We start from the raw sequence: 18,465 nt of genomic DNA, 5'->3' as shown, positions 1-18,465 counted from the left end.
TTGCATTACATTTCAACAATTACATTAACCAGACATTACAATTCCTCCACAGTCTAGAACACAAAACACAACACTTAAACACTATAATTCCTTCACACCCTAAAACCCTAAAATTCTACTTCATCAGTTTCAACATTAGTGACACAGTTACAATCAACAGAACTGCACAAAAGGACCATCCTAGAACACAAAACTTCATCAACACAACTTGGCTCTTCTTCATCCCCTCAATTCTACGAAGAAGGCCTGCAATTATCTTCTTGTCACGTGGGTTGCCTTCATTCTCATCATACCACACAAAAAAATCACATTGCCTCATCTTTTGTTCCTGTCAAGAGTAAAATTAGGAGCAGCATTAGGTGGAGGAATTGCAATAACAATTAGGAACAAGATTAGCAAGAGAAATTACCTGGAACTTTCCACACCCATAGAAGCGCCTTCCAATGTTGCCATTTTCGTTCGACCAAGTAGTGACCAACGGTGCCTGAACTCCACACTTGCAGAAAACCCTCCTCCGAGAAGACCCAGTAGTCACAGAGCTACATCCCGAGATATGGCTTTCTCCACCCATCTCAGCCTCTACCGATCGCTCCTTCTCACTGCTCTTTCTCCCTCACTCTTTCAACCTGTCTCTCTCGTCGATGAACACGATGATGGGTTGCTAATTAGGGATTTGAACCCTAAATCCCCAAATCGGGTTTACAAACCGGGCCCCAAATCAATTTGTTTTTTTTTTAGTTTTCATTGTTTTAATCCACGTGGCTTTATTAAAAATAAAAAAAAATTCCACGTCAGCTTCTCCGTTAGTGAATTAACGTCAGGCTAACAGAAGGGTAACCGGTGGACCTTTTAATAACATGGAGGGTAGTTTCAATGACAAAAATAGGGTGGGGGTATATTTTGCACAAAACTGAAACATCAGGGGCAAAAACTGCTTTTTAGCCTAAAATGAAAGAGTTTATTTGATTAAAATAAATTTGTGAAGGAAAAAGGTTCAGGAAAAGTCCAAGAATTTTATCGAAAAACCGATAAGAGTTAAAGCACGACTAACATACGCCTAATCCTAGGTCAAAGGTATTAGTGAATAGTTAAATTACACTTTAGGACACGATGGAAACTAATTCCAAAAATCTTCAGAGAAATGTTAGAATTTCTCTTTTCCGTCCATAAACAAGTGGTTCGACGCGGAAACCTGGAAAGTACGAACGTCAAATTCCAATTCTCGGAAGTTTGCCGAAACGGAATCCCTGATAGATCGAGAAACCTAAGATCGACAGACGATGAAGACTTTTTCTATTCGGAGCTTCAAATGAAGATTCCACCCGCGATTCCTATTTCTCTCGTTATTCCTAATCTTTCTTCAGAAGGAAGTTTTCTCGTCCGACGATCACTGCAAAAAGTAGTTTTTCGGGATAAACCGACTTACACCGACTCATGCCGACTTTGGATCGTTTGGTTTAATTCCAAGAATCCTGTTTTGAGTTCTGGAATTCTGTCGCCAGAACCTATCTTAGAATTCGCAGAGGAACGCGCAGGAAAAATCGGAATCGCGAAAAAATCATTTTTACGCATTTTCCAAAACCAATAAATAGCTTGAAAATTAGATTTTTTTGCAAAAACTTACCCATTTTCTTTCCCCAAACCCGCGGCCAGCTAGAGGAGAAGAGGAGGAAGTGTTTTTCGCGAATCTTTGCCCGTTTGCTTCACCGATCGTTGCTAATCGAAGACCTTGAGGTAGGTAAACTATATCTCTCTTCTGATCGTCGTTTCTGTCGACTTCTTCTATGTCTTTCTGTGCTCAAAGTTTTGAGCTTTTTGTAAAACTGTTCAAATAAGCCGATTTCAGTGTCTAAACTTATTCTTGCATGCTCCTGAGCGTGTTCTGCGGATTAGATTTTGTCAGATGTCGACGAAATGCCGCCGGGATCAATTTTTGCACCAAATACCCATTTTTAGGCAAAGTCGCAACCTTTAAGCTGAAATCTATCGACTTGGCTTAGTGCTAGTAGGATTAATCGTCATAAACGTCGTTGTTGACGTCCCCATCCAATTTGTTTTTCAAAAATCCAGTTTTGAAATTCTGAGCTGAAAATAATGACTAAACTACCCTTATATCAGTTTTCGATCCGAAAATTTTTCCGAGCTTAGAACCGTCTTAGTTACGGCTTTTGTTAACCTAGGAACCAAGTTTGATCGAAGAAAAATCGACCCTCCCAATTAAGGAAAGTGGCCGAGAGCTTTACCAAGGGGGGAGGAAAATCCGACTTTTCGAAAACTTGTCTTAACGCGTTAGATTGTCATACCACGGAGTTGTAGTGTACCGTGTGACCCTAGGACTTATTGTTTGCTGAGTTTCTGATTCATTGTGTTGATTTCTGTGATTTTGCTTAAGGTTCTTTTGAGGAGTTTCCTGGAAATCAAGGAGAGGAGCGTGAAGGAACTTGCGAGGAAGAAGCTGGAAGACCCACCGGTGAGGGCTACTCTCTGAATTACTAGATAATGCTTTAGGTGTCGACGAATTCGACTTGATTTATGTGTTATGCACCTAATTGCTAAATGTCTGAAATGATTTCTGAGGCTTCGGCCGAACTTGTTGAGTACTTGATGCCATGATATTGTGTGCTAAATGATTCACATGCTATGTGCTACATGGTTAATTAGGATGTGTTGGAATATGCTGTTTATGCTTATTGATTGAGCTGTTTCATTTTATGCTATTCCACTCGTGCCTATGTTTCTGGAAAGTGAGGATTACGGGCAAGTCATGCCGAATTTTTATGAGATTTTGAGAGAGTTTGAAAGGACGAACGAAGTTCGGACCTTGTTATGTTTTAATGGATCGAGACCTTCTCAGGGAATTACTTGGGATCATGGGGATCTCTGAAAACTTATAGGAAGTATTATAAGACTAAAAGAAATCTATTTTCTCAAGGAAAATTCATAAGACATTAATCAATCTCTAAAACCCTTGAACAATGATAACAACCTTAGATAAGAGCCTAGAGCCTGAATATTTGTTTTGAAAATATGAGAAGTGTCGTCGAGTCCAAGTGTTGAGGAATTTACAAGTTTCTGAGTATGTTGATACTCTTTTTGCTCGATGAGCAGGTTATTGTTTGGCTATCTAAAGTTTAGCCGGAGACTATAAGTTTCCAAGTACATTCGTACTCTTTCGCTCGATGAGCAGTTTATTGTTTGGCTATCTAAAGTTTAGCCGGGAACTATAAGTTTCCAAGTACATTCGTACTCTTTCGCTCGATGAGCAGTTTATTGTTTGGCTATCTAAAGTTTAGCCGGGAACTATAAGTTTCCAAGTACTTCGGTACCTTTTCGCTCGATGAGCAGTTTATTGATTGGCTATCTAAAAGTTTAGCCGGGAACCATGAGTTCCAAGGTACATTCTTCTTCTTTTGATTAATTCATTTTGTCGCAGAATCGACATTTACCTTAGGGTATTCTTTTAGAGACTTTAAGTTATTTAGAACACGTGGCGACGTGTCGAGTGAGGTCGGAGACGTTGTTTGGCTAATCACTTGCATTCATGCACTCATTTTGAGGTTAATACACGGTGGCATGCCGGACCTCGGTGGATTCCAAAATGGTCATAAGACCCGGATTTCCATATTTAGGACACTACGGTGGTCCTTAGTAGCAGACGGAATGGCAGACCTACGGGTTCACTGCTGATCTGACTACTTTTGTGTGGTGTAAGAGACACGCGAGCAGGAAGGTACCCACCGTGGCTGGTGTTAGGGCCGTCTCGTTGATGTCCATCCTTCTTCCGGAATGCATCTTGTTAACCAGCATTGCATTGCATGCAACATACATTCTGACTTAGTTGCTGAGTGTGATTGGTACTTGTTATCCTATTTGAGGCATGCTAATTGTTATTATGATATTTTATATGTATTGTGATACATGCAACCCTAGGATGTTATCCCTAAGCTTATAAGCCTGAGAGGCTAATAATAATTATTATCCCATTTATATATCTGGCTTTAATATTTATATAATTCTTTGGAGTTGACCCTCGCGTCTTCTGTGTGTGCTTGGGCGGACTACGCCATTGTCAGATGAGTATGGCGGATTGGTTTACGATGGTCAGCCCCTCGGGGGGGACCAGATTCGAGATGCTTGACCAGGACGACCCAGGTGCATGGGTGGTCGACCCCATAGGCCACCGTGCGACCTACACCGGTCGGATCATGGAGGACCGTGTTGACCGATTCGGACGCTTGACGGAGGGGGTCATGAGGAGACACATAGTGAGCTTCAACTTGCCGCCCGGCGTGCATTGTGGACCCGGCTTGGGAGGACCACCACCACCACCATTATCTTCGGATGATGAAGACCCCTCTGAGGAGGTGCCAGTGGGTGGGACTTCGACGGAGTCCAGTTCGTCTACTGCTGCTGTCATCGAGGATCCTGGTCCGGGCCCCGAGCCCGAGAGACCAGTGCAGGAGCGCATCCGGGTGGATAGAGAGGGTAGTGTTGTGTATGTCGACTTAGTCGTCCTGGATGTAGATTCGGACGATGACCGCGCTAGCATGTAGGATCGAGTGTTAGTGTGGGCTCCTCGAGTTGGGATTAGAGTAGGAGTAGTGTCGATGCTCTGACCGTCATGCTTTCAGTTTTGGGACAGGGTAGTTTCCTGCCGGTAGCTTTTTGTGTGGTTTTCTTATGGAGATCACAGAGAGCTGGTTGGACTTAGGAGGTCTTTTCTTAGGCCACTGGGCCAATTTGTTCTCAGTTTTTGAGGTAGGGTGTTGCGGACACAGGTTTTACCTTGGTTTGTACATATTGCCTTCGGGCGTTACTTTCTTTCTGTCACCCGTCGCTGGAGGTTACTCGCGACATGGTTGGTATTAGCTGGGCATGTATATATTTGTAGATGTATATTAGTTTCCTTTATTTTTCGTTGAGATGTTTAATTTTTCTGTCTTTAATCATATTATCGAAAAAAAATAATTCACGTTTTTCCGCTTAAGTTTTTCTTTTGGTTACTAAAGTGACGCCACCGAAATCGGGGTGTTACAAGACTCGTGGTGCCCATCCCAAACAACTATCCGGGTCATATTGAATTGCATTTCACGCATACATTCACCCTGACTGGAATTGTGTGTTGTTTGCATTACTGAATTATTGTTAGAGCCGATAACATGCTAGGAATATATTTATATACATATAATAACATATATATATATATATATATCCCCCAATCACATGTTGTTTGTATATCTACTCTATTCCGTGAGTTGACCCTAGCGCCTTGGCTTTGGTTTCATGTTTGTGTTTGGGCGGTCGGCCTGCTGCCAGATGTCGACGGCGGATTGGGTTTCGATGTTCTCTCCCTCGGGGGGATCAGGTTTGAGTTGGTTGACCGACATGCCCCCACCGCTTGGGTGATCTGTCTTGTGGGTCATCGGGCGACGCACCGGGGAAAGGTCGTGGAGGACCGTACTGACAAGCGTGGACGTCTAACGAAGGGAGCTTTACGACGCATGGAGCTGAGCTTCAACTTGCCAACTTCAGTTCGCTGTGGACTCGGACTCTGACTCCGACCCCGACGTTGACAGCTACTCCCCTAGCGACGAGGAGGAGGAGGAGGAGCTTTGAGCGGTACTGGGAGGGTAGGTTTAGGCAGGCGTCATATTTTGTGTAGAGCTCTGATTCGTTTTGCTTTTGGGACAGGGTAGGTTCCCGTCGCATGGCTTTTGTGTGGTTCTCTCACTGAGGGATCACGGTGAGTCAGTCGGACCATAGGGGTCTTTGCTTAGGCCATTTTGAGGCCGACTTTCTCCTAGTGGATTGTAATTATAACTTTCTTACTCACGTTTCTGGATCTGTATATATTTGCCTACGGGCACACTACTTTGGAGTCACTGCGAGTGCGCATGACGTGGGAGTGCAGCTGAGGCTGTACATGTTTATATATGTTGTACATCGGTTAGTTTAGTTTGCTGGGTTATGTCTTTATTTTTCTATCGCTTTATTAAAAAGAAAAAAAAATACCTGTTTTCCGCGTAAAGTTTATTTTTGAGTTACTAAAGTGACACCTGGAAATCGGGGTGTTACAGACACTGAGCAAGGAGACGAGCAAGGCAATGTGGATCAACCTCTGGATGCTCAATATGTTCGCATAAGTGACTTTGAAGAGTACAAGAATGAGATGAACAACCTCTTCCTTAATTTGGCGGCCAAGCTTGATCTGATCGTGAACCGTTTTGGCTAATGGCCACTCTCTTTCAAACTCACTCTATGTTATTTACATTGTTGAACAATTTGGTCCTTTATTTCCTGCAACCTTTATCTATCATTCTCTAAGTTATATCTTCTTTCTATGCATGTCTCTTTTTAATAATCCCAAAGGGGGAGAAGAGAGAAAGAGTTAGGATGAAGGTGTTTAATAAGGCTATCGAACGTAAAGCATACTATTAAACTTAGGGGGAGTACACTTAAAGCACACATAAAACTTTATTACTTTCTGAAACTCTCAAGCTCAAAATATCTTTTCGAAAATCTTATTAAACTCAGGGGGAGTTTACCATTTCAATTATCTCTTTCTATAAAAATTGTCATTATCGAAAATGGGGAGATTGTTTAGTTCAAACGCATCATAACGTTTTAAAAATCATATTTTGATCATAACAATTTTATAAATAGAAGGATCATTTAAAATTCATTCACTAACAATATATTTTATTTCAGGAGAACATTGCCATATGAAATAGGCTACAACGTTCTATCACTTACCAAGAAGGATTTTGTGACTATCGTACCATCTGACCGTTTAATGACACATCACTAGTCAGATTTGCCAAGCAATATTTTGAGCGCCAAAGAATCAATTTGATTTCAAGCAATTGTCCCACATTCATATCTAATGACAATAGTTTGAATCTCGTTCAAGTTGAATCAGATGAAGACAAGCTTGCTTTAGCAAAAGGCACGTTGACCAACGAGGAAAAAGGACAAGACGTGAACATCAAATTGCCAAATTGTCTCATATTTGAAAAGTAGCCCAAAGTCTACCACCACCTACTAGCTGACAAACATCACCTTTTGAGCTAAAGGATAGACTTGCTTCAGAAGTAACATTTAATGAAGCCACCAACCAAGCCTTTGAATCAACGGTCCGATCTCACCTTACAACGGCTATCTCAACGGTCGGAAATAATCTCACAACGGCTACAACACTAGCAAGCGAGTATTTAAGCCACTCTTGAAGATCTGAAGATAGAAGAATTAACTCTGAGAATCCAAGCATTCAAGCATTCATATTCAAACTTCTCAACAGCATTCAAAGCTTGAGCAGATATTCCCAAGTGTCAAACACAAGTCATAAATTCTGCCCAGTGGAAGAGAAAACCTCGTACCTTAAAAGAGTCACATCTTTTATTCTCTTCACATTATTGTAGTAACTCTGAAGTGAATTCAATAGTCAAATCTAAATCCAAACACTTAGAGTTCCAGTGCCATAAAGTCTCTACCCTCACTCTTGAAAGAAGAGAACCATTGTAGAGTATCATAAATCTTTGTAAAGATTTAGGAGAAGAATACTTATAGAAGGAGTCCTGCAGAATACTTGGAGAAGACCGTGATAATACTTGGAGAAGTCCGTGATAATACTTGGAGAAGTCCTGGATAATACTTGTATTGGAGAAGTCCTTGATACTTGCTAGTGAAAATCTTGGTCGTGGCCAAGTACTGGACGTAGCCCAATCTCTATGTGCTGATCGTTCTGTTCTGTTTACTGTTTTACGTCCATTGCACTAAACAGTTTGTGAAAAGTCACTCTTAAACAATTTGCCTAAGAACTAATATTCTTTTCATAAAACAAAGTTTTAAAAAGTAATTTTCAAGAACACAATTCAAACCCCCCTTTCTTGTGTTACTTTATTGCATCTCACGTTTTTTCTATACTGTAAGACCCGAGTTTTCAAGCTTAGAATAAGTGGAAGAGATTCCATTGATGATTAGGGTTGATGTATCGCGAAGGGAAACCTGAACAAGAGTTTACCAAATGTAATAAATTTATGAAGGAGAAAGTTCAGGAAAAGTCTGAGGATCGTATTGAAGTCGACAAAAGTTATAGCACGATCGTTATACGCTTAAACCTAGGTCAGAAACCCTAGTATATAGCTAGTTTTCACTTATAGGCACGATGGAAGTTAATTCCAAAAATCTTCAGAGAAATGTTAGAACTTCTCTTCTTCCATATATCACAATCGTTTCGAGGCGAAACTCTAGGATCTACGAACGTCCGATTCCAATCATCGGAAGTTTGCCGAAACCGAAACCCTAGTATTTCAAAACCCTAGAATCACCCGACAATGAAGACTTTTTCTATTCGGAACATCAAATGAAGATTCTACACGCGTACACCCATTTCTCTCGATGATTTCAATCTTTCTTCAGAAGGAAGTTTTCTATTCCGACATCCGATGCAAAAAGCAACTTATCGGGTAAAATAGTTTTACACCGACTTTGCATTAGTTACCAAAAATACAAGGAGACCTCATTTTAGTTTTGGAATTCTTTCGCCAACACATAACTTATAATTCACGGAGAATGACGCCGGAAAAATCAGATTCGCGAAACTTTCATTTTACCGCGTTTTGCCAACCTCTATATATAGCAAGAAAGGTGAGAAAAATCACAAAAACTCCTCCATTTCTCTCCCAAATCCGCGAGCTCCATTGAAGAGGAAGGAAGAAGAGCTTTTGTTCAATCCTTGCTTGATCGTCGATTAATCAGTTGCTACTTCAAGGTTTCGAGGTATAGTCGCTAATCCTTACCTCTGATCGCTTTTTCCATAGCTTTTCTCTAGACTTTTCTGAGCTGATAGTTTTGAGGTTTTTGCAAAACTATCCTGAATATTTCATTTTTGATTCTAAACATCTTCCTTACGTGCCCAAGATCACTTCTGTCGGATTAGTTTTTCCGTTATGTCGCCGAAATTCGGCCGGAATCAATTTATGCCTCAAATACCCATTTTTGGAGTAAAGCTTCGTCTTTTGGGCTGAAAACTATCGCCTTAGCTTAGTGCTAGTAGGATTAGTTGTCATAAACGTCGTTAGTGACGTCCCTGTCAAATTTGCTTTTTGGGATTTCAGTTTTGAAATTCTAAGTTAAAAATCATGACCAAATTACCCCTGCGACAGTTTTTGATCCGATAATTTTTCCGAGTTTAGAATACCCTTAGTTACGGCTAATGATAGCATAGGAACCAAGTTTGATCGAAGAAAATTCGAGCCCTACAATTACCAAAAGTGGCCGAGCCTTTAAGGGGGGAGGAGGAAAATTTCCTTTTCCGAAAACTTGTCCTTTCGCGCTAGATTATCGTACCTCGGAGTATGTACTGCTTCGTGTAACCTTAGTAAGTATTGATAGCTTAGTTTCCGATAGATTTTGATAGAATTCTGTGGTTTTACTTTAAAGGTGCTTTTGAGGAATTTCTTGAGGAGCAACGCTTTGCTTGTGAGGAAGAGTTCGAAGATCACTCTGGAGAACCTACAGGTGAGGGCTTCTCACTGAATCTCTAGTTAATGCTTAGGGTCGATGCTTTCGACATTGTTTACTGTTTATGCACTTGTTGTGTTTGATTGGAAAAATGTTTTCTGAGGCTTCGGCTGACAATGTAGATGATTCATCTACTGAATGTTTTTGAGAGTGAATTACATGCTATGTGCTATGTGGGTAATTTAGGATGTGTGATGCATGCTTTATATGCTAAGTGCTATGTGGTTATTGCATAATATGTTGATATATGACATGTTGGTTGATTGTGCTGAGTTAATTATGCTTTTGCAATGAAATCTGTGATTCTGAAAAGTGAGAATAGCGGGCAGGTCATGCCGATTTTATTTTGAGAGTTTTGAGAAAGTTTGATAGGACGAATGAGATTCGGGCCTTGTTATGGTGTTCCATGGATCGAGACATTCTCTGGTGTTATTTGGGGATTAGGAGATCCCGAGAACTTATAAGATTTTGCGATAAGACTAAAAGGATATTATTTTGAAAAGAAAACTCATAAGACATTAAACAACCTCTAAATCTTCAAATAATGATAACAAACTCGAAAGGAAGCTTCGGATGCAAATCTTAGTTTTGGAAAACGAGAAGTGTCGTCGGATCCAAGTGTTGAGGAAGTTGAGAAGTATTGAGTATGTTGATGCTCTCGTGCTGTTGGAGCAGCTGTGTTGTTGGACTATCCTGGGGATAAGTCCGGGAAATTGATAGTTTCCGAGTATGTTGATACTCTTGCTCGTTGAGCAGTTTTGACCATCGGATTGAGATGAGTCGGATGATTTGAAGATCATCATGAGTTATGTGTTGTTGTGAAGATGTGTCTTTTGTCGCAGAATCGACTGTTACCTTAGGGTAAGCTTTTAGAGACATTAATTTAGCTAGAACACGTGGCGACGTGTCGAGTGAGATCGGAGACGTTGTTTGACTAATCATCCTGCATTCATGCAACATTAATGAGGTATTAACACAGGACGTACTCTGGACCTCGTCGGTTTCCAAAATGGTCATAAGACCCGGAATGCCGTGTAAGAGCGTTTGTAGACGACTCTTGTAGCAGACCGAAATGGCAGACCTACGGGTTACGGCTGATCTGACTACCTTTGTGTGGTGTAAGAGGCACGCGGGCAGAAATGGTCCCACCGTTGCTGGTGCTAGGATTGATCCGTTTGATGTCCATCCGTTTCCGGAATGCATTTGGTTAACTGGGTTAACCGTCATATCATTTCATGCAACATGCATACTGACTTAGTTGCTGAGTGTGATTGATAATTGATAATCCCATTTGATGCATGCTAATTGTTATTACTGTCTTTTATATTCATTATGGAATATGCAACCCTAGGATGTTATCACTAGCTATAAGCCTAAGTGGCTATTATATTATCTGTATCTATCGGTGCTATTATTTACGTAATTCTTTGGAGTTGACCCTCGCGTCTTCTGTGTGTGCTTTGGCGGACTACGCCTTTTGTCAGATGTCTTTGGCGGGCTGGTTCACGATGGTTCACCCTTCGGGGGGGACTAGGGTTGAGATGCTGGAACCGGAGCGCATCGCGGTAGCGAGAGGAGGACGGATGGTGTACATAGACTAGGTCGTTCTGAATTCAGATTCGGACGACGATCATGCTAACATGTAGGTTTTAGTGCTGGTGTGAGCTCCTCGAGATGGGATTAGTGTAGGAGTAGAGTCTTAGCTCTGAACATCATTTGTTTCTTTGGGGATAGGGTAGTTCCGCCTATAGCTTTTTGTGTGGTTTCTTTACGGGAATCACAGAGAGTTGGTTGGACTTAGGAGGTCTTTTCAGGCCGATGGGCCAGCTTATTTACAGTTTTGAGGGATGGTGTTGCGGACACTTCACCTTTATATTTGGTTTGTACATATTGCCTACGGGCGTTACATGTTTCTTCTTTCCGTCACTGGAGGTTACTCGTGACGAGGTTGCCACTTACAACGGGGGCTGTTATATATATTGTATATTAGTTTTATTGCTTTTCGCATTTGGGTTTTATTTAATTCAGTCTTGTCCTTATTATTATCGGAAAAAAAAAATATTCACGTTTTTCCGCATTAAGTTTATTTTTGTTACTAAAGTGACGCCACCAAAATCGGGGTGTTACATATACGGCTACTACGGTGCGTGGGAAGAGGAATCATATTGAAGCTCTTATTGGGGAGGATGGGTCCTTGGTCACTGATAAGGATGTCTTTCATTGTTTGACGGTGGACTTTTTGCAAAATATATACACGCAAGCAATTAGAACCCCTTCTTTCCTTCGTTGTGGCTCTTTTCCCCCTCTACCGAGGAGGGATCTAGAGCTAATTCAGGATTTGTTTACCTCAGATGAGATAAGAGAGACTTTCCTTAGCATGGGGTCGCTTAAGTCTCCCAGGGCAGATGATTTGAACCCTCTCTTCTTCCTCTCTAGCTTGTTACCATGAGCCCAGAAGGGTGAGGGAAATCAATGAGACGCTTCTAGTGCTTATTCCAAAGATTGATAGGCTATCTAGTCTTCGTTAGTATAGACCTATTTACCTTTACAATGTTATCTACAAGATGATGGTGAAGGTCATTGTTAACCGTCTAAAGGGATACCTGAATGATCTTGTAGCTTTCTGAAACATTGTAGCTTTATCACAGGGAGGCAAAGTTCTAACAATGTGGTTGTGGCTCATAAGGTTTTCCACTCTATGAGATACTTGAATCAGAGGAAGGGTTGGGTGACGAACGAACTGTCGCGGGTGCGTGTCAAAGTATTTTTGCTTTGAATGCAGTACAAGGTGCTGAACACCAGGATCGTTCTCACAAGGACTCGGTGAAGTAATAATTGATATTAGAGTAAAAAAAGCAATTAAAAAGGGGGTTTCGTTGATTTGATTGAAAAGTAAGCAAACATAAATTAAAAGAGATTTAAATCAGATAAGAGAAAGTGTTAGTCATCGAATTATAACATTCAAGTGCAACAAACTTTCATTGGCTACAAAAGATTAATTATTTGTAACACCCCGATTTCGGTAGCGTCACTCTAGTAACCAAAAAGGAAACTTTAAGCGGAAAAACGTGAATATTTTTTTTCGATAATACAAGCAAAGACTGAAAGAAATAAAGCTAGACAACGAAAGATAACAGAACTAATATACAATAATAATGACAGCCCCCGCTGTAAGTAGCAAACCACGTCACGAGTAAACCTCCAGTGACGGGAAGTAAGAAAAGTAACGCCCGTAGGCAATATGTACAAACCAACAGGAAAGGTTAAGTGTCCGCAACACAAACCCTCAAAAATGAGAATAAGTTAGCCCAATCGGCCTAAACAAGACCTCCTAGCCCAACCAACTCTCTGTGATCCCCGTAGAGGAACCACACAAAAAGCTATAGGCGGGAAACTACCCTGTCCCCAAAGAAAACAATGACGGTTAGAGCTAAGACTCCACTCCTACACTAATCCTATCTCGAGGAGCTCACACCAGCACTCAAAACTATGTGCTAGCATGATCGTCGTCCGAATCTGAATCCAGAACGACCAAGTCTATAAACACTATCCGTCCTCCTCTCGCAACCGCGATGCGCTCCGGTGCTGGCCTCACGGGCTTAGGGCCCGAACCATGATCGTCAATAATAGCAACCGTGGGTGAGCTGGACTCTGAAGAAGTCACTCCCACAGGCTCCTCCTCTAAGGGGTCCTCATCATCAGAAGATGACGGTGGTGGTGGTGCTCCTACTCCTGGTCCGCAGTGCACGCCGGGCGGCAAGTTGAAACTTACAGTGCACCTCCTCAGCACTCCTTCCATCAAGTGTCCTCCGCTGTCTACGCGATCCTCCATGATCCTCCCCGAGTACGTCGCTCGATGGCTAGCGGGGTCGACCACCCACGAGCCGGGGTCATCCTGATCTATCATCTCATATCTAGTCCCCCCCGAAGGGTGGACCATCGTGAACCAATCCGCTAAAGACATCTGACAAAGGGCGTAGTCCGCCAAAGCACACACAGAAGACGCGAGGGTCAACTCCAAAGAATTATGTAAATAATAATCCCAATAGGTACAGATAAGAGACAGCCGCTTAGGCTTATAAGTTAAAGATAGCATCCTAGGGTTGCATATTCCACAATGATTATAAACGACAGTAATAACAAATAGCATGCCTCAAATAGGATTAGCAAGTATCAAACACACTCAGCAACTAAGTCAGTATGCATGTTGCATGAAATGCAAATGCCGGTTAACCCAGTTAACCAAATGCATTCCAGAAGGGATGGACATCAACGGATCAGCCCTAGCACCAGCCACGGTGGGACCATTTCGGCCCGTGTGCCTCTTACTCCAACAACAACGGTAGTCAGATCAGCATAAAACCCGAAGGCCTGCCATTTCGGTCTGCTACTAAGAGTCGCCTAATAGCGCTCTTACGCGGAAATCCGGGTCTTATGACCATTTTGGAATCCACCGAGGTCCGAAGTCCGTCTCGTGTTAATACCTCATTAATGGTGCATGAATGCAAAATGATTAGCCAAACAACGTCTCCGACCTCACTCGACACGTCGCCACGTGTTCTAGCTAACTTATTGTCTCTAAAAACATACCCTAAGGTAAAGTCGATTCTGCGACAAAAGACAATCCTTTACAACGACACATTCTCTCATGATGATCTCCAAATCATCCGACTCATCTCCATCCGATGGTCAAAACTGCTCAACGAGCAAAGAGTATCAACATACTCGGAAACTACCTGTTTCCCCGGCTTATCTCTCAGATAGCCCAACAACACAACTGCTTCTCGAGCACAAGAGTATCAACGTACTCAGAACTTATTAATTTTCTCAACACTTGGATCCGACGACACTTCCCCTTTTCCAAAACTAAGAGTTGAATCCTAAGCTTTCTTTCGAGTTTGTTGTCATTATTTGAAGATTTAGAGGTTGTTTAATGTCTTATGAATTTTCCTTATAAAATAGTTTCCATTTAGTCTTATCGCAAATCTTATGAGTTTTCAAGGTTCCATAATCCCAATTAACTCCCCGAGAGTGTCTCGATCCACTAAGACCATAACAAGGCCCAAATCTTCGTTCGTCCTATCAAACTTTCTCCAAAATCTCAAAATAAAATCGGCATGACCTGCCCGTTATTCTCACTCCTCAGTACCACAGACATATGTGAAATGGCATAGATAAATCAGCACAGTCAACAAGCATGTCACATATATCAACACATCCTAGAATAACCACGTAGCACTTAGCATATAAAGCACATATCACACATCCTAGATTAACCATTTAGCACGTACCATGTAATTCAAATCTCAAAAACAGTCAGTAGATGAATCATCTACATTGTCAGCCGAAGCCTCAGAAAACTTTTCCCAATCAAACACAAACAAGTGCATAAACAGTAAATCAAGTCGAATACATCGACACCTAAAGCATTAACTAATACTTCAGTGAGAAGCGCCCTCACCTGTAGATTCTCCAGGGTTCTCTTCGAACGTTCCTACACAATCAACTCCTTGCTCTTCAGGAAATTCCTCAAAAGAACCTTTAGAGCAAAACCACAGAAATCAATCACAATGAGTCAGAAACTCAGCAAACAGTAGATACTAGGGCTACTCGAAGTAGCATATACTCCGAGGTACGATAATCTAGCGCGAAAGAACAAGTTTTCGAAAAAGAATTTTCTTCCTCCTCCTAGGGTGCTCACGGCCACACATGGTAATTGTGTGTGTCGATTTTTCTTCGATCAAACTTGGTTCCTAGGTTATTATTAGTCGTAACTAAGGTTAATCTAAACTCGGAAAAATTATCGGATCGAAAACTGTCGCAGGGGTATTTTGGTCAATATTTTTAGCTCAGAATTTCAAAACTGAAATTTCGAAAAGCAAATTGGATGGGGACGTCACCAACGACGTTTATGACGACTAATCCTACTAGCACTAAGCTAAGGCGATAGTTTTCAGCCCAAAGGACGAAACTTTGTCCCAAAATGGGTATTTGAAGCAGAATTGAAACTCGACGATAGTTTTTCGAGAATCGGCGTAATATTATTCGCTAAACATGCTCTTGGGCACGTAGGGAAGATGTTTAGATAGAAAGATGAAGTTATCTGGATAGTTTTGCAAAAACCTCAAAACTAAGAGCACAGAAAGACATAGTGAAAAGCTACGGAAACGACGATCAGAGGTAAGGATTAGCGACTATACCTCGATACCTTCAAGTAGCAACTGTTGAATCAACGATCAAGCAAGAAATGGCGAAAATCTCTTCTCCTCCTCCTCTTGGTGAAGCTCGCGGGTTTTGGGAGATAAAATGGTGAAGTTTTGCTATTTTTCTCATTTTCTTGCTATATATAGAGGATGGAAAAACGCGGGAAAATGAAAGTTTCGCGATTCTGATTTTTCCGGCTTCATTCTCCGTGAATTCTAAGATAGGTTTTGGCGACAGAATTCCAAAACTCAAAAGAGGTTTTCTTGGAATTGAAGTAAATAATGCAAAGTCGGTGTAAATCTATTTTACCCGATAAGTTACTTTTTGCAGTGGATGTCGGAAGAGAAAACTTCCTTCTGAAGAAAGATTGAAAACATCAAGAGAAATGGGTGCTCGCGTGTGGAATCTTCATTTGAAGCTCCGAATAGAAAAAGTCTTCATCGTCCGTTGATTTTAGGTTTCTTGAACTATCAGGGTTTTGGTTTCGGCAAACTTCCGAGTATTGGAATTTGACGTTCGTACATTCCAGGGTTTTGTATCGACATGCTTGTCTATAGATGAATAAGAGAAGTTCTAACATTTCTCTGAAGATTTTTGGAATTAGTTTCCATCGTGTCTTAAAGTGTAAATTAGCTATTTACTAGCGTTTTTGCCCTAGGTTTAAGCGATTATCGATCGTGCTATAACTTTTATCGACTTCGATACACTCCTTAGACTTTTCCTGAACTTTCTCCTTCATAAATTTATTTCATTTAGTAAACTCTTGTTCAGGTTTCCCATCACGATACATCAACCCTAATCGTGAATAGGATTTTATTCACTTATTCTAAACTTAAAAACTTGGGTCTTACATTATTCCTTATTGTTTCCCTAATTCGTGAGAGTTGATTAACTAAGCAAAAATCAATTCACAGTTTCCTAAACTAAGCGATTAAGAAACAATTACGAACTAACATGAACTAAGCGAACATGCATCAACTCTTATTTCTAAAGCTACGGAATTAAGCAAACCCTAGATTAGAAATAGAGATGAAGAGAATTAATAAAGAAGAAATTTGCATTAAGAACAGAACCTCAAGTTTGCAAACACAAGAATATTAAAAATCCTAAGACTAACTAGGGAGTTTAGCAACTCATACTAGAATAGAGGGAGAGATATGAGAGGGGAGGAGGTGAGGTGGTGTGATGGTGAGGTGGTGAGGTCTAACAAAAGCCTAAACTCACTTATTTATACTAATAAATAAACTTGTTCATCAAGTAAAAATTTTTGTTATCTAAATCTTTTCTAAATCTTCACAAAATCGGGCCCACATAAAGGAGTAAACTGCTGAACAATCAGGCATTTGCGGGTCCCACAAGAAGTATGAATCTTCAATGGAGGTAAACATGAGAGTTGTAACTCTTTAAGTCAGCTTCGCGGGCCTTCAATTGGATCCTAATTCGGAGTTCTGTAGCCCAAGATATGATCATTTTAGTGCAGACTGTTCCAGACTCGTAGGATTAGCGACAGCAACTTTGTAAGGCCATTTTGACCATGTTATAAGCTTGTTATTCAATTGTGCTGGACATGAAAGTTGTAGGGCTTCGAGTTAGCTTTCCAACGACATATTATTCGCCCTATTTCGATATTTGTAGCTCTAGGTTCAACCTGTTCTAGCAAAACAGTCACAGAAACTAAAAGTGTAGAATTAAGCTCTTTTCCATGAATAATCCAAATAAACACTAATGGTCAAAACATGGCTAAGTCATAACAATTAAGCACAAGAATGTACATAATGAAGCTTACAAAGATAAACATAAAGTGCATCAATTATACGCTTATCATTGGGTAGTGTTGAAGATAGACTTGGAGAAAGCTTATGACCGAGTGAAGAGGAGTTTTTTGAGGGATACTTTGCTGGACATTGGCTTTTCTCCATCCTTATATGACCTCATCTTGAGTTGTGTTTCTTTCAGCTCGTTTTAGGTGTTTTTCTTCCATCCTTATATGACCTCCCTCTGCCGTCGTATCTCTTTGTCCTATGTATGGAAAGGTTGGCTCTTTTGATCCGGTTTGAGGTGGTTAATGCCCACTGGAAACCGATCAGTTTGTCTAAATGTGGCGATCTGACTCATTCCCTTCCCACAGACATACTAATAAATAATAGTAATATATGTATTAAGCATTCAATAAATTAAAGAAAACAAAGATCAAATTTCACAAGATAAATAAACACACAAACTTCTGATTCATATCATACGGGTAATGATCATGACATAGTCATATTTATGTTATACGAGGGGAGAATAAACTCGACCCCACAAGTCTGACATGACAAGTTGATTGAAGGATCTGATACCCTTTATTTACATACATGCTATTATCAACCAACTACAAACTAGACTTCACACAAGTATGCACAATCACACGATAGCTGACTCTGCTAATAGCTACACAGCTCGTCCAACCTCGCGCACGCGATCCTCAGCGCTCTGTCTTCACGTCCTCTTGATCATCCACTAAAGATAAATGAGAGAACGAGAAAACACATAGAACAAAGGGGTGAGAAGCAATTCAACACAATCATACAGGAGAACAACATAATAAAAATGAACTTCTCACAATCACATCAATATATGCAATGCACACACTACTATGCATGTGGGCCCATACGGGGAACAACTCATCGTGTCTCCTCGGAAAGTCGTCGGGAATAGAGTTCGAAACTGCTCATCGAACCCCTCTTGACCGACCATGAT

At 41.0% G+C, this 18,465-nt stretch overlaps 1 protein-coding gene across 1 annotated transcript; it reads right to left on the bottom strand.

The window, feature by feature from the left end:
• Positions 1-115: 115 nt before the first annotated feature.
• LOC130736203 (uncharacterized) lies at positions 116-571 on the bottom strand. Its single transcript, XM_057588048.1, has 2 exons — positions 410-571; positions 116-328 (listed from the first exon to the last, which is right to left on the bottom strand). Exons 1-2 carry the CDS (start codon positions 569-571, stop codon positions 116-118), a joined length of 375 nt encoding a protein of 124 aa, XP_057444031.1.
• Positions 572-18,465: the final 17,894 nt, after the last annotated feature.

This window comes from Lotus japonicus, chromosome 2, assembly GCF_012489685.1.
Source record: "Lotus japonicus ecotype B-129 chromosome 2, LjGifu_v1.2".
NCBI classification, from domain to species: domain Eukaryota; kingdom Viridiplantae; phylum Streptophyta; class Magnoliopsida; order Fabales; family Fabaceae; genus Lotus; species Lotus japonicus.
Note: the sequence above shows the minus strand (reverse complement) of the source record. Positions and strands in the feature narration are given on the sequence as shown.

Excerpts from the sequence above, each read along its gene's own strand:
- LOC130736203 (XM_057588048.1), bottom strand. The coding sequence starts at position 571 with ATGGGTGGAGAAAGCCATATCTCGGGATGTAGCTCTGTGACTACTGGG. Across the intron at positions 329-409 it reads ATGGGTGTGGAAAGTTCCAG|GAACAAAAGATGAGGCAATG; the intron begins GTAATTTCTCTT and ends TACTCTTGACAG.